General features: G+C 40.0%; 2 protein-coding genes across 3 annotated transcripts; both read left to right on the top strand.

Annotated features, from left to right (window-relative positions):
- Positions 1 to 298: 298 nt before the first annotated feature.
- LOC139937541 (abl interactor 2-like) lies at positions 299 to 8,331 on the top strand. The gene is made up of 5 exons (XM_071932740.1): positions 299 to 503; positions 2,005 to 2,172; positions 2,437 to 3,223; positions 3,925 to 4,071; positions 5,828 to 8,331. The coding sequence occupies exons 1-5, from the start codon at positions 387 to 389 to the stop codon at positions 5,989 to 5,991; spliced, it is 1,383 nt and encodes a 460-aa protein (XP_071788841.1). The 5' UTR covers positions 299 to 386; the 3' UTR covers positions 5,992 to 8,331.
- A 931-nt stretch (positions 8,332 to 9,262) lies between these two features.
- LOC139937543 (origin recognition complex subunit 4-like) lies at positions 9,263 to 18,201 on the top strand. Of its 2 annotated transcripts, none has more exons than XM_071932742.1 (12): positions 9,263 to 9,294; positions 10,796 to 10,989; positions 12,065 to 12,155; positions 12,280 to 12,441; positions 12,626 to 12,674; positions 13,017 to 13,168; positions 13,754 to 13,927; positions 14,298 to 14,384; positions 15,448 to 15,556; positions 16,024 to 16,119; positions 16,625 to 16,692; positions 17,567 to 18,200. In XM_071932742.1, exons 2-12 carry the CDS (start codon positions 10,847 to 10,849, stop codon positions 17,750 to 17,752), a joined length of 1,317 nt encoding a protein of 438 aa, XP_071788843.1. In that variant the 5' UTR covers positions 9,263 to 9,294; positions 10,796 to 10,846; the 3' UTR covers positions 17,753 to 18,200. The 2 variants fall into 2 exon arrangements, with proteins under 2 accessions (XP_071788843.1, XP_071788844.1); XM_071932743.1 differs by having other exon boundaries at positions 9,270 to 9,309; positions 17,567 to 18,201.
- Positions 18,202 to 18,891: the final 690 nt, after the last annotated feature.

Here is an 18,891-nt window from a genome sequence, read left to right as displayed (position 1 = left end):
GATTTATTATTGTTGATGGGAAGTGGTCAAATGGCAGAACAAGTGCAATACAACACGATCTTCAAGATATGCCTTGAATGATTGCTTTGCGTCATTGTTAACGTAATTTCTTGCGTATAAGGCGCTCTGTACTTTGACACGCATAAACAAACAATCTCGTCACATTTAATGCCCTTGAGGCAGTCCATACTTTAGCAGGCTCACCCAACGCCTTGCTGGTATCCGGCCAATCTGTGACACAAAATCCATGTACTTGCTACGCTTCCACACACACGATATGAAAGATTACCATTGACCGTATGCGGAAGTACAGTGCAAGAGATTAGGACCGAAATGATGAGGGTGACCTGTCGATAGTTGGCGGAAAATCCTAATTTCTAGTCAAAATGTCGAGGTTAGGAGAGCTTTTTGACAGTGAGATTCCGGCTGGGAGGAAAGCCTTACAGGACAGCCATGCAAATCTCCTGGATGTGGCATCGTATTGCGACGACAATTATTTAAAGGCAAGGGCGATTTTTTTTATTTTATTTTTTTAAATAATTGTAATGTGTGTACTGACAAGTCCAGTGGTAGTGCCATTAATAGTTAGTGGTGACTTGTTTTGCACACAAAATCAAAAACATTCACTGCATGCAGGAAGTAGAACCCTAGCAAGTGAGATTGGATTAAAGACAGTGGACACTACTGGTAACTGTCAAAAGACTAGCCTTCTCACTTGGTTTATCTCAACAAAATACATAAAATAACAAACCTGTAAAATTTGAGCTCAATCGGTCATCGAACACGTTGAAGTTGCGAGATAATAATGAAAGAAAAATAACATTTGGCACACCATGGCCACACAAAGTTGTGTGTGTTTAGATGGTTGATTTCGAGATCTCAAGTTCTAAATCTCATCTGATCTGATCTGAAAAATTCTGAGGTCTCAAAGTCAAAATCAAATTCGTGGAAAATTACTTCTTTCTCGAAAACTATTACTATGGCACTTCAGAGGATGCCGTTTATCACAATGTTTTTTTACCATCAACCTCTCCCCATTACTCGTCACCAAGAAAGGTTTTATGCTAATAATTATTTTGAGTAATTACGTTTCGTTTTTCAGGCTAGGCCTTTACTGCATGCTAAACTACAGTGGGACTATCATATTAATTAAAACAGTTTTTAAAGTTCAACAGCACCCTCTCTTGATATTTTGCTGTTCGCGATAAACCGTATTATTGTTCAAATTGACAGAGAGCACTACCCCACTGCACTAATTATTACTTGTTCCACCTCAGTGCTTAAAATAATACAGACTTTAATACGCCGATCAGAGACTTGGCTGAGAAACTAGGCTTGTATGTCAAGATTCATTAGCTACACTAGCATTAGTGCTGGGCGAATAGTGAAATTTTGTTATTCGGATACCGCTGGCCAACTATCCGAAATTAACCGGATATTCGAATAGTTTTTTTCGCCGCTAGAGGGCGGTTCATTCATAAAAATGACCGGATCTAACTTAAAGATGGTGATTTGCTTTTTCTTTTGATCGTGGATGGCTCTACGTGAAGGAAAACTTTTGTAATCTTTGAACAAATTACGTCAGAAATGTCATTGTTTTAACTCTTCACGGAGGTGAGCATAGCAAAATACTTAATTTATGCTGTTTTATGCTGTCTTAATAGAAGTTTCATTAGGATTCAGACAAAACATTCATGTCAGTTGTCGCCCGATGTCCGCGGATATTCGGATATTAAAGAATATCCGGTTACTTGGTTGTAATTACAGAACTATCCGGTTTATAAATAGCTATTCGCGCCCTATGCGGATATCCGGTTAAGAAAAAAAAGGCATTCGCGGTTACGGATAGGAAAACCTATTCACCATTAACCGGATATTCAAATAATTCGCCCAGGCCTAACTAGCATGACTGGTGAATATGCCACTGTGGGTACATCTGTGTCTAAGTAGCTGTCTACGTAACTCCCAATCCTATTTAACTCTTGTGTCTTTTTCATCCTGTAGGCCGAGAACAAGAGAGAGGCTTTGGCCGAGACAAAGAACTATGCAACTCAGTCGCTTGCGAGTGTTGCCTACCAGATCAACACCCTAGCCACCAGTATGCTACAGATGTTGGATCTACAGGGAGTGCAGCTGGCTGAGATGGAGTCTAGTATCAACCACATTGCTCGGGTAGGTTTCAGGCCTGAGGAAAGTCAGGGCCACAACAAATCCCAGAAAGTCATAACTAAATATTCACCCAAACATTTGTGTGGAATGAAGAATGGGGGCTCAATCAAAGCCTGGCTTTTTCAAAAGAGTTAACTTTAAGTAGCCTGTGTTTCAAGGCATTAAGATACAATTCTTATGGGAGATCTCTGTGATTTTTAATATTATGTTGTAACAAAGGGTTTGGAGCCGAGACTAACTCAAGATATTATCTCTTCCTTGACTCAGAATGTGAGCATACATAAAGAGAAGGTCGCTCGGCGAGAAATCGGTGTGCTGACAACGAATAAGAACTGTCCCCGCACCCATAAGATCATCGCTCCAGCAAACCCTGAGAAACCAATGAAGTACAAGTCAAGCCCCATCGACTACACCGCGCTAGACGACACAGGTCACGGCATGAAACTGAGCGGCAGCTCCAGGGCAGGACGCACGCCCGACGTCAGCAAGAAGAGGACAGACTCCATCAGTAGCACCAGCACCATGAGCAGCCAAGAGAATAACTTCCCCATTTACCAACCGGTTGGCAACGTCGGGAAGTTTGACACTTGGGGTCGGAATACCCGACGCCCTGTTGCCCCGCCTAATGCACCCGTGGCACCTGTTACTTACGCGCCCATAACCAGAGATTTGGGGCCACCACAGGCTCCCCCCAGTAACCAACAACAACAGCGGCCGCCTTCTGTGGCATTTGGGCAAGCACCACCACCCCCAAGTCAAATAGGTTATGCCCCACAAGGTGGGGGACCCCCTCCTCCGCCTGCCCCTCCCACAGAACCGGAGATGCACTACAACGGCAATCGTGCTAGTATACCACAGATGGTCCCACCTCCAATGATGGCCCCGCCTGCAATGGCACCCCCGCCTCCCCCACTACCAGGGGGACCAGTCAGCGCACCCAAAGGAGCATCCAGTGAGGGTGGAAATTCCATGATGATGATGCCCCCGCCTCCTCCACCGGATATGGTGGGCGGGGGTGGCGACATGCCCCCTCCACCACCACCAGATATGGAAGGTAAGGTTCCAGACGATATACACAAAATGATAAACAATTTGTAATCTACAGTATGACATCATAGTTAGCCATGTAGAGACTTGCTGCTTGTTTTCCAGGAGATAGCGATCTAAGGCTCTGCTGTGGTTCGGGAATCCAAATGTAACCCCAGGCAATGTGAATTTCTCCCATGGTATCTCCATCACTCTATTTCAAATAGGATGAATTAACGGCAGGTAAAAACCTTGTCCTGCAACCGATTTCATGAAATGCTAGGATAAATCCTATCTCGAGTTAGGACATTTTCCCCCAGCATGCCTTGCTTGATCATAACCCCTGGAATTGTCAAATTTAAATGTGCTGTTGCTAGCACATTTTAAATGAGCTATAAATTAGCACACATTCATTTTTCAATATTTTCATCGCGCTCACGTATGTCCATCGTCAGAAAGAATGTTTTTAAAAAATTTTTATTAACGTGTCCGTGATCAACATACAAAATCTTAAAACTACGCGCGCACACACTTGGCACCTAATACAAACCAATTTGCTGAGCCAATCAGTGTTGTTTCCCAGTACAACCCTCCCAGGGATTAGTGACGAGAGGTATCGATACGGCGCGCTGCCCATGGTAGCAAGGCTGTCTCACACCTCTTTATTTGAGGATTTATAATATTTGACATAACAAAGTGATTTTGTTATTATGTACCACCTTGATGCAGTGTCAGCCTTACCTCCTCCACCCCCAATGGAAGAGATATCGTACCCTTCCAATATGGGCCTAACTGATGAGATGCCACCACCACCAGAGTTCATCCAGACCAGCGATATCATCGATACTAATGCACCAGCAGAATACTTGGAAAAGGGTAGGTTTAGTTTGCATTAGTGCTGGGCGAATAGTGAAATTTTGTTATTCGGATACCGCTGGCCAACTATCCGAAATTAACCGGATATTCGAATAATTTTTTCGCCACTAGAGGGCGCTAAAAAATAAAAAATAAAAAAAATATTTTTTTTTTGCCGCTAGAGGGCGCTGTTCGTTTGTGAATGAGATCATATGGGCGGATTGATATAAGTTTTAGACAGTGTCACTCGGTTCATTCATAAAAATGACCGGATCTAATTTAAAGATGGCGATTTGCTTTTTCTTTTGATCGTGATTGACTCTACGTGAAGGAAAACTTTTGTAATCTTTGAACAAATTACGTCAGAAATGTCATTGTTTTAAATCTTCACGGAGGTGAGCATAGTTAAATACTTAATATATGCTGTTTTATGCTGTTTTAATAGAAGTTTCATAAGGATTCAGAGAAAACATTTATATCCGTTGTCGCCCGACGTCCGCGGATATTCGGATATTAAAAAATATCCGGTTACTCGGTTGTAATTACAGAAATATCCGGTTTGTAAATAGGTATTCGCGCCCTATGCGGATATCCGGTTAAGAAAAAAAAGGCATTCGCGGTTACGGATAGGAAAACCTATTCGCCATTAACCGGATATTCGAATAATTCGCCCAGGCCTAGTTTGCATGAACATTTCAGCTTGCTCTTCTAGTACCTGTTTTTAAAGCGCGGGTTGTACTTTTGGTAATTACTCAACAAGTAAATGACCAGAAAAACTTTCTTGGTAAGAGCACTGTTTTTGTTTACTGTTAGTCTTTGAGGTAATTAATGTAGGTGTCCAGCCCTTTGAATTTGGAAGTGTCGTGGAAGTGTCGTGGCCGAGCGGTTAAGAGCACCGAATTCAAACTCTGGTGTTTCTGATCAGCAGAGTGTGGGTTCAAATCCCAAGCTGTGACACTGTGTCCTTGAGCAAAACACTTGACCATTGCTTCGTCCTTCGGATGGGACGTAAAGCCGTTGGTCCCATGTGTTTTGTATCGCATGTAAAAGAACCCAGTGCACTTATTGAAAAGAGAAGGGGTTCGCCCCCGGTGTTCCTTGTTGTTGCTGCTTGATGCGCCATAGCACCTTGTAAACCCGTATAAGGTGCTAAAAAATTGGGTCTCACAATTCATCACTGCAATAACCTCTCTTTCTGAAAGTTTGTATATACTCAGCGCCTTGAGTACCTTGTTTGGTAGATATGTGCGTTATATAAGACTTCGATATTATTTTCTAGTTAAAGGCACTATATGAGTTGTCCTGCCTATTATCGATCATGCAAGGTCACTGGAAATCAATGGGCTTTAAGATAAATGTGAGGCAATAAGAGTTTAGCCGTGCTCCGATTTGATTTTTGCTTCTGCTGCAACCCGGAAAGTTTCTGTAACCAGTTTTCGTGTAATTCTACTGTGCGTTCCCACCTGGACTTATTTTGTGTGACATTTGCATAAGGTTGTACAGCGTGTTTAGAGTAGAGTGGGGCTGTTCCCATTCGACTTTCTAGCGACCCTGATAAATTACTGTGGCTGCGCGGAAGTATTCTGCAACCTCTTTCCGCCTGTTAGTTTTACATCACGGTCGCGGTAGGTGGACAGGGAGGTCAGTTTACCATGCATCCCCATTGGATTTAATTTTGTCACGGTACTTAAACAGAAAAACAGTCCAATAGGAACACGGCTTTTGACTTGCCTTCAAGAATGCAAGTATTAAATCTGTTTTCTTTCCTTTTATGTAGTTGTTGCCATCTACGATTACCAACAGACAAGAGAGGATGAGTTGACATTTCAGGAGGATGACATCATCTACGTGTTGAAAAAGAATCCCGACGGCTGGTTTGAGGGCGTCTACAATGGGGTGACGGGACTATTCCCGGGCAACTACGTTGAAGCGGTCCCGTAAGGAGTTTCTTGCACATTGGAATTCTGTAGATAGTGTATATTAAGAGGTAACCAACACCAGGCCTGGAATTCCATCTTTTAAAAGGGCAAGGCCATTTTCATTTTGGGCACTTCCATTGGAATGTCTTTAAAGTTAATGGGAAATTTTTGGAGGGGCACCAAGGCCAAGAGTAGGGGCAACGGATGCCATAAGCCTTTTGAGGTATGCCGGGCGTGATACACATGCGGGGAATGATGCCACACTTACCAAGAACGTTGGTGGTCAATACTTTTACGTGTAAACGTCGCGTCGCCTAAAAAGAGCGCACTACACCGAATAACACACGTTCTATTTCTATGGGCAATGCGCACAAATTTACCCAAACCTCATAGTGTTGTAGCATTGTGTCCGCCATATCTCAAAAAGGCTTATGGCGTGTAACTCCAGGCCTGCAACACCATTTTGTGGGGTATCGGGGTTATAGCCTATTGTTTGTGTATGGGATTTGGAAGGAAAATTATAATGTGGAAAATGGAAATTTTATGTGAAGGGGATTTCTTTTTAGGCAAGTTAACCCGTACCTGCCTACTAATGGACTTTCCCCTTAGAACACACAAACACTGTACATGTAGTTGAAAAAAGAAGTTTAGTGTCTCTCTCCATACTCTCATTGCTTGTGAAATGAGTCCGGGAACATGACAAAATGTATATCACATAATATAGAGATTTTTGTACTCTTTTCAACGGTATACAGTTTGTTCTACATGGGCTATTACGTCAAGGACTGTGCTGCTGACTGTGACCAGTTAGGTAGTTATGGGTTAATTTTCTCAAAAAGTGTAATATCTACACGTACTCAATTAAGCATCTCCTACACATTGTAACATTTGTTCAAGATGTAAAACTGCTTTATATGCATCTTGTGGTGGATGGCGGCGCACTATAAGTGTTCTTCTTCTTCTTATTATTATAAATCCATTCGAATAACTTTTATTTGAACTAAAATTTCATAGCCGTATTTATTTATTGAGAACAAAATCTTCCCGAGTTTAGTTTCACATAGAATTATTGAGAGTCATTGAAAAGACATCAAAGTTTTAATATTGTGTTTTTCTGTAAAAAACAGCCAACACCATACGTATAGTTTATGCATACAGAAGCACACTATAAAGTTCAAGTAAAATAACAATGATGGCTGAATAATCGGTTACTAGTTTAAAAATCTATTTATATCCAAGTATGTACATGTGTAAATGGTTTTTGTATAAACATTTGCATCCACATAGTCCTAAAGGGTATATGTAACTTTTGTAGGACAAAAAACACAATGTCCACAGATTTACACTAAACTTACACAGGTTGAAGATAATGATAATAGAAAGCTTCCCTGAAAATATTACGTGCTGAGGTGCTGTAGTTTTGGGGAAATGAGTAAAACAATGTCATGAAAATAATTTTCTTCTCAAAATTGTTTTCATGACATTGTTTTACTCATTTCTCAAAAACCACAGCACCTCTGTAAGTGATATTTGAAGGGAAGCTTTCCACTATCATTATCTTCAAACCCTGTAAGTTTATTGTAAATCTATGGACATTTTGAAACGGTACCCAAATCCTTTAAGTAGTTTACAACATACACAGAAACCAAACAAGGTAGGCTTAACATTAATGGTGTAATACATCCAGAACAATAGTCATTCTATTTATTAAGAGTGTTTAAAAAAACTTGCGATTAAAAGTCGAAAAAGGCATGTGCACACATAGGCTTCCAGACCAGACTACACAATGTGTTGTGCTGCACTTGGGCCAAAAAAATGTCATCCAATAACCACTTGACCAAAGAAAACTAGTCCCGCCATGTCGCAACTTTCTCAGAACTCAGGAGTGAAGTAAGTCTGGCTGGTTACTTAAGTTATTATTGCATGTTTGTATGTCCTTTTCACTGAATTGTTTTCCTCATAAAAAGCATTGATTAATATGTAACAATCAGCAGAATTTGTTGCTATTTTTGCCACAAGTTATAAAAAATATAGGGGTATTAGATTTATAGTTTTTTTTTATGATTTGATAATCTAAAGATGCACAATTGCCAGTCGTTTTGGGAGCAGGCCTCAACAGCACTGGTGCCTACTGGTACTGTTGTCTTAAAAACACAAAACCTTGTAACCATAAACCACTAAATATAATACCGGTATTGTTAATGTAGGAGACTTTATAACAAGCACAAGAGTTAAGACAGATTGTTGAGTCATTGAGAGCTTCTGCGCATCAGGTGACTCTTTTATGTTTTAATTTCTTTAATAAAGATAAGCTGAAAAGGGAAAAAATGATGGATTACAGTTTTCTTTTTTAGGTATAATATACATTATGATATATGGAAATGTATGGAAATGCAGTAAAATGCAAAGAATGCATGATTGACTGATTGATAAAAGATAGCGACAAAAACATGTGGATGGTCTTTGTACAGGTCTAAATTCAACCACCTTCAACTCCATATCCCCCCCCACCCCATCACCACACGCAAACCCCCAAGCTGTCCCAACCACCATGTCGCACATCAAAATGACAAGCTCAGGGATGAGAAATTGTGAGCATTCCCATGAAATATAACTTGCAACCATGGATTAAATCTCGGACCCAGGACCTCCAGGATGTTCAAATAATGAGGTTAACAGGCCATGTACATGTGGGCTATTTTGCTCTCCTTTGGTAACTGCAAAGTTTTTTTTTAAAGAATTGTATTTATTTTTCGCAAAGGTATTTTGAGAAGAACCTGAAACCAGGAAAATGAGGGCACTATCAGAAGTAGTTTCCATAGAAGGGGGACAGAATTTCGTGCTCCCTGGGCATACTGCGAAGGTCGATCGTTCAAGTCCAGTTCAATCAATGTTTGTCTTGTTCATGACCTTAACCCAAATCAGTGACCCCTGGTGGCATTTTTAATACTTTATTTTTTTACTTCCCTCCAGGAATACTACTTCACACAAAAGTGCCTGGAACTGCTATAAGACCTTGGTTTGTTTGTTCTATAAACCATGTATTTTCTTTCCTCCATAATAAAACAAACACTTTCTGTTGGCTCCAACCGGCGGCCCGCCCCATAAAAAATTCCCAGACGTTTTGTTTTCTGCCGAGCGAGAGAGTGTGGACTAAACAATGAACAGCGCCACCAATCTTGCAAGATTGGTGGCGCTGTTCATTATTTTCTTTTTTAACCAGGAGACGAGTACCCAGACGACGTAAACGAATAACGAAATGTTTATTGACGAGACGACCTGACTAATGTAGTAGTTGCGGCAAATCTCAAAAGTCGAGGAATGTGTGAGTGTGTTTTGGGTAAACATTATTGTTAATAATAATATTAGTAACTAGATTAATGATAGTTAATTGCGTGAATAATATAAAACAGAAAACACTCCTGAGGATGAGTATGGTACAAATTTGTTGTAACACTGAACACCATTGTTTTGACATGATTGAATGAAGTTGAACATTCTTTTCTGTTTCACTTGTTTTTGTGTGCATGACGCCTTCTGCATACACTATTTATAGTTTTTTATACAGTGCATGTATGGGTATAAGCCTATTCGCTATTGCAGCTGCGCATGTCCGTTACTGCTGACAACGCAATTTATCTCCCGTGACCTTTTGACAATACCCGGGTTTATTGTCAAAAGGTCATGGGAGATAAACAAATTGCATACGCTTATTCGCATGTATGATGTGTGGTGGCACTGACCCTCCTGCCGACGGCGTAGCAACTAGTTTCTTACCATTATTTATAATCGGGGCCACACAATTAAAACAAAAAAGGGAACAGTTTATGTATGGCGCCACGGCACCACTTTTTCATTCGATAGTGAGATAGGCCCTGTCCCTTTTTCATTTTTTGTAAAAATGAGTGAAAATCAAAAAGTGGTGGGGCCATAATATTATAATCAGCCGGACGAAACCGAAATAGTTCGAGGAGAAATCACTGCTGGTGCCATGTACATGTAGGCATACAGAAATTTATCCCGAAAAAAGTACAGTGATATTGATTGTCCACATATTAAAGATAAACTGGTACGTAGTTGTGTTGTGAAATGCTACAAAACCAATAATCATGTAAAAGGAACCCTTTTTTTTAGATGAACCAATTGCTAATAATTTATTGGCATTAAAGCCATCGGACACTTTCGGTAAACAGTATTGTTCAAAGGCCCACACTTCGTGTATCACAACTTGTATATAAAATAACAAACCTGTGAAAATTTAGGCTCCATCGGTCATCTGAGTCAGGGAAAAAATAACGGGAAAACGCACCCTTGTTTCCGTACGTTTCGCCGTGTCATGACATGGTATTTACTATAATCCGTAATTCTTGTTTGTTTTAATGTTTTCTCAAAAAGTAAAACATTTCATGGAACAAAATTTCAAGAAAAGTCTTTTACCATGACCTTCTGTAAACCCTGTAAGTTGTTTGTAAATTGTGAACTTTTTTTTTTTTCTGTTCCGAAAGTGTATAATGGCTTTAACACAGCGGCGAATTGGAGTGTACCTTCTACTAGTCCTATTCTAAAATAGTAGCACTTGGCAGTATTCTTTGCCCCCGTTTTTTCCCGGTTTGATTGATTGGCTTCAGATTGTGCCACAGCACCTTGTAAACTGCAACATTGTGCGAAGTAAATAGGGGTCTTGTGTTTCTAACATTATGTTTTTTAGTCATCATCATACAGCTTCGCACACCTTGACAAAAAAATAATTGAGTGTGCTTTGATTGATGAGAAAAAGCACTATCAAGAACTGCATATAATAATAATAATTATGACTATTTTGGTAGGGAGTAATTTCCAAGTTGCCACATCCGACAATGCTTGCTGACTAATCTTGCATGATGCCGAAGCGTACAAGACAAGATCCTACGGAGGGGAATTCAGTAATACAGAAAGTGCAGAACATTTTAAGAAGTCGAGTTTGCAGGAATGAAATCCCACCAACAGACATCATTGAGGAAAGTCTCAAGGTTCAAAGACAGTAAGTAACTAGAAATTAAATGTAAATGAAATTTGTTAGTGTTTTAGTGGTTGCAATGGTGTAACCCTCCTCCCGATGCAATAAATAAATAAATAAATAAATATGAAACATTTATATAGCGCTCTACGGAGAACAGAGCGCTTTACATGAGACTATGACAACAAAACAAAAGAAAAACAAACAAACTAGGATGGGTGGGGAAAAAGAAATGTCTTGAGGAGGCTTTTGAATACAGGCAACGAGATCGCCTCTCTCAGACCCGCGGGGAGCTCATTCCATAGGCGAGGGGCAGCTATGGAGAATGAGCTATCCCCAGCTTTCCGTCTAGTTCTAGGAACGGAAAGCCGGGTCTGATCAGCTGATGAGCGGAGTTGTTGCCTGTATTCATCAGCAGTATTGGAGTTTTGGGAATGAACAAGTTCAACCAGATATGATGGAGATTGGGTGTGGAGGATTTTGTATACATGAGTGAAAATTTTGAAGTTGATACGTTCTTTAACAGGGAGCCAATGCAGCGATGCAATCAGTAACCCTTCGGCTTCGTTTGGGACGAGGGTTACGTTATCGCACCTATATATAGAGCAGAGGTCAAAAGAAGGTTCCATTGGCATGGGTAAGGGCAATAAGGCATTTGTTTGTAAATGGCACCTCTATGAAGAAATTTTAACTATCTATTAGGGGCCTATCGGGCGCCCAGGGCATATTAGTTACAAATCAATTTGTTACATTATTATTTTGTTTTTTACATAACTAGTAAGTTATTGAATTTGTATTTTTCTCTCGCCTGTTTGATATTAAATGAAAACAAAAGTAACACAGGAAGAATACAGTATCTATACATAAAATTGAAAGTTTACATAGTATATAGTGTAATGAATGCACAGTTTGCAGACAGATAAACGATAGCAAACTAAATCAGAAAAAAATTAAAACACACATAACCGAAAGCTTTTCAACAAAGGAACAGTGAACAGGGTCTTGAACAGATGTAATGAGTGCAAATTGTTGGATGGTAAGTTCTTCCACAAAGTTGGTGCAACCTAATAACAAGAAACTATGTTATTTTTTGTTTCAGGCATCTTCTGGACTTGATTTATAGATGCGCCGTTCAGGGTGAAAGCAATTCGGCACTTGTCACTGGACCTCACGGTGGCGGTAAAACAATGGTAATCTATAGACCTTAATATATATTTGTTTTCTCTTTTTATTTTCTACAGCACATTGGGACTCCGTGTGTAATACCCTTTATAAGAGCGGTTTATTATTATTATTTGTATAATTATTTTACAGCTTGTATCCAGCGTTCTTGAAGAGGTTAAATCGGATCGTAACGTCAGAAACAATCTCCTGATCGTCCGTCTCAACGGTCTTCTTCAGACTGACGACAAGATTGCCATTCAGGAAATTACCAGACAGCTTCGACTCGACAACGTTGTCGGAGACAAAGTCTTTGTGAGTTATTTCAGCTGAATTGATTCAAAATGACTACTTTATTGTTTTTGTTACATTGAGGAAGGTGGTGGTAACACTTAAAGACTTCCTTATACATAAAAAACTGCACAAGCTTTCGTAACAACTTCTTCATCAGATGCAACGAAGTAGCCCCTTATCAAGTTTCAATCAACTTTTCTTTCAGGGCTCATTTGCTGAAAATCTCGCATTCCTTTTGGAGGCTCTAAAAACAGGTAAGCCAGCATAGCATTGTGAGATGTTACATAGAACTTGAACAAAATAGTTTTCATGGATTGCCGTCTATTTGAAGAAGATTTGCTACACAACAGACTTTTGTCTTTGTACTCTGACGCCATTACTCACTGTAATACATGAAGTTTGTCATGGCCGAGCGGTTTAGAGCATCAAACTCAAGTTCTGGTGGTTAAGCCATCAGCAAGTAGACACTGTGCTCAGTTGAAACTTTCACAGGTTACTTTTATTGCATCTTTCTCGATAGATTGGCCTATAATTAAATAAATACTCCAGTGACAAAAACCAAAGATGACCCACTTTTTTTCACACACCACTCTAAGGTAATCGAGAAGAGGCACAGTCTGTGCTGTTCGTCCTTGAAGAATTTGACCTGTTTGCTCACCATAAGAATCAAACGTTGCTGTATAATCTATTTGACATCTGCCAGTCGGCACAGACGCCCATAGCTGTCATTGGTATCACTCGTAGACTGGTAAGTCGGATTCATATCTGCTTATTTTAAGCATACGTTCCACACACAATGTTTGATTTCACAATATTCCTATTTTTTATCGATTAACCTCTTAAATCATTTTATATCCTCTTTGCCAAAAATGAATGATTCCGAAGGACCCAGGACTTGAATTCAAATTCTGCTGATCAGAAACACCAGAGTTTTTTCTCAACAGCTTATCACATTCCTGCTTTAGAGACCACTTATTTCTGTATAATCATCACCATATGCACAGACATTGCTTAGCATGTTTTTTTTTTGGCATGTTATTTTCAGGATAAATGTCTTGGAAATTAAAAATGTCAGTTTGGTCCATAACGTTTCCATTGACACTCTTTTTTGAGTTAAAAAAGTTATTTAAATATTGTGGCTGTTTGCAGCCACTCTGTGCATTTGTTAACAAGCCCCCTGTGGCCACTACGGTCTCTAAAGGGTTAAGCACATTTTCAACTCGACATATTGACTTGATAAGTTGTCTACTCGAACCCAACATTCCTAGAAGTCTCCCAAACACAATAAGTGACAGAAGTAAAGTTCCCCCTCCCTTTTTTTCTATGCCATCAGGATGTGGTGGAGCTCTTGGAGAAACGAGTCAAGTCCCGCTTTTCTCATCGTCGCATCCATGTCTTCAACACACTCAACTTCCCGGAGTACAAGGAAGCGTTTCAGAGAATGCTTACCCTTCCGAGTGATCTCAAAGATCCCAAGTTTGTCAAACGTTGGAACAAGGATGTAGAGGTGAGACCCTGAGCGGGTTGATTTTGAATTTTGTTTTGTGATATACACTGATGAACTCAGACTGTTCAATATTTTCACTGTTTTTTTTTTTCATAAATACTTTTTCAATTGCAATATCGCCTAACATCACAAGGTTGGATGGCCACTTCAAGGTGAGGGCCACACTTAACTGGTTTGGGCTATCGCAAAAAAGAAACTGTCACCAGGAGCATTGCAACATGCATGTACAGAAATAGAATCACCCCCTTCACAATCCATAAGGGTGTAGGCGTGGGTAGTCATCCACTAGGAGCCTGACTGGTAGAGCAGAATGCACTACCTATCAAACTTTCTTTCAAGAAGTTAAACACTTCTTTCATGTTGTTGCCAGGTACTATGTGGCAATGCCACAGTCCATGATGTACTGAAGAAAACCTACCAACTGGACAAAAGCATCTGTGGCCTGCAGTCTCTATTGGTGAGTTATATAGACCGATCCAACGCGCACCGGGCGCGTAAGTGTTTAGCACAGCGTGCCATTGCTGGGGGTGTACATGTGCCAAGTTTTGTGCACAAAGACATGAGGAAATCATGTTTCTTTTCACTCTTTATGGAAATTAAATGTTTTCCCCAATGAATAACACAATTTCCTTTACAGGACATCATGATATACCAATGTAGATCACTGACCACAAATATTTGCAACAAAATATAAGCCAAATCATCTTGAAAAAGGTGCTTGTCTTAGGCGAGTTAGGGTTCAAAGACGCGGAAACTGCATAAAAGTCGCTAAAATGCATTACATCGGCAAGGTATTTTGTCAGAATTTCAGTATTTTACTTTCTGCTTAATTTTAAAAACTTATCAAGAATGTAGTACGTTGTTAAATCAAGCAGCCATATCAAGGAAATTTCATAGATTGTTGAGGAAGACATTCAATTCCAATAAAAAGTGAAAAGGAAAACGATTTTCTCGTGTCTTTGTGCACAAAACTAAGCACAAAGACACCCCAGCAGTGGTGCGCAGCGCATAGCGGCGCCCAGCACTTGTGCCCCTGGATCAATCTATAGGAGAAAGGTGTTAAAATAATATTGACCGTTGGTATGGATTGGCTAGATGTGGTTTTTACAAGACACAATTTCAATGAATTTCAATCACTACCATTCACCTTTTAAGAATAATGTATGCGTAGATATTGCTTTACACATTATATTTGATATCATTTTACATTTAGCTCACTGGCCTGCAAATTGATGTTTTGATATTTAGAACGATGTTCGATGGAAATAGGGTCACGTAACTGGTATAGGAATATTTCTATTATACTACAAAAGCATACTACGTGTATTTCTATATTACGCCATTATACTCTTTCCATTTAGGATATGGTGTAATACAGAAATAGTACAATGTATGCTATTAGAATAATATAGAAATTGTCAATGAACTAATGGAACTTTCATATGGAAGACACTTGAGACACTTTCTGGCGACATACTTATCCAACATTTCTTTCCTCCTTGCCATGGTTTGTCTCATAGCTGATTCCTGTTTGCAAGGTGACTGAGGATCACCCCGAGATCGAAGCAGTTGACTTTGTGGAATCCAGTAAACATATTGCCACTGACTCAAAGGCAGCAATGTTACACGGTAAGACTACTCTTGAGGAACTTGCCGCATTACCTTTTCCTACCAAACCCCTCCCCGTCTCCTACCTGACCCCTGCCCCTTCTTTATTTCCAACCTCTTCTCCTTGCTAGCCCCTCCTTTTTTCCTTCTAAACTCCTCCCCCTTTTTCCCTTCCTTACGCCTCACCGGTCTCTTCTCCTTCCTAACCCCCTTCCTTGTTTTCTTTTCCAACTCCTTCTCCTTTGCAGCCCTTCCCCTTCTTTCCCCAACCCTCCCCTTCACCTTCCCAACCCCTCCCCCTTCTTATGTTTGAACGAAGGGTACGCATGGTACGAAATGAGAGCCTTTTTGGGCACTAGGTGGAACTATTGGAAATCGCAAAATACACAGAGCTCTATGACAAAATAAACAAGTTCAACAAACTTGACACATTAGAATACTGTCCATACATACGGTATACTAATGGTGTGACTTAAATCTGTTTCCAGGTATCTCTGTCTTACAGTTGTGTTTGGTGATTGCAATGAAGCATCTCACAGACATGTACGATGGAGACGCATTCAACTTTGAAATGCTCTACAATGGTGAGTACAAGCGACTGCCCAAGTCCAACCCCAACCACTTTCTCTTCTCTTGCATGAGATGGTGCTTATAAACTTCCAAGGATCGAAATTGCTATAAAATTATTATTATTTATTTATTGAGATCTGAGATGATTTTCCTCTAAAACCTGAGATTTAGCATCTTCTCATTTTCAACTGCCATTATCAATGAAGATTTTGGAAGTCCTAATTGGAGAAAGTTTTGGTGTGAAACGTTTTAGAGCACTTACATGTATAGCATCTTGTAAAAAAAAAGTAAAAAGTTTTTCAACATGATTGTTTTCTTGTATCTTTGATCTTTGTAATTTTATTTCTTTTTATTTAGACTGCAACTCAGCCTTTTGCTGCGATGGTCTTTTGCTCTAAAAAAACCGTTCCACATCAAATCAAATTTTACAGTAACACAGTGATATATTTTAATTTGCAACATTTACAGTTTAGTGTGATGCATGCATAAATAATTGCAGTTTTTTTGTTGTCCCCTCAGAGTACCTCAAGTTTATGCAGCGGAAAGCTCATGTTGTCCAGAGCTTTGAGAAACCAGTTGTTTTGAAGGTGAGTTACAAATTCATCGGCTGGTCTTTGAATGTTAAGTTTTAAGCAAACAAACAGGTTAATTTTCATATAGGAATTTTAATGTGTATGTTTTTAATAGTGCAAGTTATTTATAAAGGAACACGTTGCCTTGGATCGGTCGAGTTGGTCTTTGAAAAGCGTTTGTAACAGTTTGTTATAAAATGCATATATGGTTAGAAAGATATTTTAAAAGTAGAATATAATGATCCACACAAGTATCACTCGAAATTGTGTGGTTTTCCTTTTACCTCGTCGACTTACACGGTCGGCCATTTTTGGGAGTCAAATTTTTGACTCCCATAAATGGCCGACCATGTTAGTTCGCAATGTAAAAAGAAAACCACGCAATTTATAAGGCAAATTTGTGTGGATCATTGTATTCTACTTTTAAATTATCTTTCTAACCATATGCATTTTATAACAAACTGTTACAAACGCTTTTCAAAGACCAACTCGACCGATCCAAGGCAACGTGTTCCTTTAAAAAAAAAGTTAAAGAAATTATTAGAGATCACCTACCATTACAAGGCCACTTCAACTGCCACCGGGGGCATGTTGCTATCTACTCCTGGGGCTAAAACAGGGTTGTCCCCTTCACAGTCCAAAAGAATGTACAGGGGTTAGGTATTGGTAGCATCCACTAGGAGCCTGGCTGGTAGAGCAGAGTACACTACCTTCCCAACTTCTTACAAAGCCTATGCTCCCACACTCTGAACCCACACTCTGCTGTGGACAACACCAGAGCTTGGGTCCAGTGAACTAGACCGCTCAGCTGCGGCATGCCACAGTGATGCAAAGGTTTTTACCATCCCCAAAATTAACGTAAAGTTATCTGCACTCTTTGATTTTGCAGGCATTTGAGCAGCTGGTAGCCTTGGAGATAGTGAAGCCAGTGGACGGCCACGGATCACGCACACAGAAGGAGTATAGAGCTATGTCATTACTGGTGACATCGGCACAGTTAACAGAAGTGATGAATACATACCCAGGCTGCCCAAGTGAACTGAAACATTGGGCGTCCAATCCTCTACCTACATGATGTCACTGCCAGCAGGTCTGACACTTTTCGCGGAGGCAATGAAAACGATTGCCTCCAAGCCCCCTTGTCATTGCCTTCATGCCCTTGAAATGCTACAGTAGAAATTTACTATATCCTCATAAGTGGCCCTTTACCAAGGAGAAAATGCCTTGGTGGCCTTGCCGTTTCAAAAACATGGCATATACAAGTACAAGCCTGTGCCAGTACAGTGCTTTTTCAGCGATGATATATCATGGTTAGCATGTTTGACTAGATTGCGTCCAACATCCCATTTGCTGACCTGTCCGAATACCACATAGTGGGCAAGACAATGGAGAGTCTGAGCTGAGGTGATCTCGCAGTGTGACTGCAGATGTATTACAAAACACTGTAATGGGCACAGTTGTGGGCTCAGTGCTAAAATTATTATGGTCCAGCGGATATTTCAAGCCTTTTGTATGAATGTTGTAACAACTTTTTGAAATAAAAATCACAAATGCATTTATTAAAATTTAGTTCTTTTCTTCTTCATTCGCAAATCAATATAATAATATCAGAGTCTCAAACAATAAGGTGCTTGAAAAAAAGAGAACAAATTTTAAGACAGGTTTTTATGTAGCACCTTATAAGTTGCTGCGGTGCATTTAGCAGCCACTACCAGAAACACCAGGGCAAACCCCTTCTCTGAGGGACAAGTGTAACTGGGTTCTTTTACATGTATTAGAAAACTCACAATACCTAGGCTTTCAACCCACTCTAAGGATGAAGCTAAATTGGTTTGTGTCTTAAAGACACAAGTGTCTAGACCGGGACTCGAATATCTGCTGCATCAGAGACACTAGACCTCAAGTCTGGTGCGCTCGCACACAACACTATTGGCCACAAATCTCGAGGTGAATTTTTTGAACACATCGTTTTATCTCCACAGCCCCACCCCCCCCCTTCCTGACCTCCTTGGTAAAACTGGTAAAGAGAAAGAAAAGCCGTTTTGCAAAACCCTAAAAGTTGGACGAAAGTGTAAAACGAGGCAGAGATCGGACATGTTCCATTCATTACATCCACACATAATATGCCTTTGAAACGGAAAAATTGCCCTCAAATTACCAAGAAATGATCTTGTACAAAAAAAAACACATTTTTTTTTGAGTTGGGCTGATTTG

The sequence above is a fragment of the Asterias amurensis genome, chromosome 5 (genome assembly GCF_032118995.1).
Source record: "Asterias amurensis chromosome 5, ASM3211899v1".
Lineage (NCBI taxonomy): Eukaryota > Metazoa > Echinodermata > Asteroidea > Forcipulatida > Asteriidae > Asterias > Asterias amurensis.
This window is presented reverse-complemented; position numbering and strand designations above follow the sequence as displayed.

Coding starts and splice junctions, on each gene's coding strand:
- LOC139937543 (XM_071932743.1), top strand. CDS start 10,847: ATGATGCCGAAGCGTACAAGACAAGATCCTACGGAGGGGAATTCAGTA. Junction 13,169..13,753: donor TTGGTATCACTCGTAGACTG/GTAAGTCGGATT, acceptor CTATGCCATCAG/GATGTGGTGGAGCTCTTGGA. Junction 13,928..14,297: donor GTTGGAACAAGGATGTAGAG/GTGAGACCCTGA, acceptor TGTTGTTGCCAG/GTACTATGTGGCAATGCCAC.
- LOC139937541 (XM_071932740.1), top strand. CDS start 387: ATGTCGAGGTTAGGAGAGCTTTTTGACAGTGAGATTCCGGCTGGGAGG. Junction 2,173..2,436: donor GTATCAACCACATTGCTCGG/GTAGGTTTCAGG, acceptor TCCTTGACTCAG/AATGTGAGCATACATAAAGA. Junction 4,072..5,827: donor AGCAGAATACTTGGAAAAGG/GTAGGTTTAGTT, acceptor CCTTTTATGTAG/TTGTTGCCATCTACGATTAC.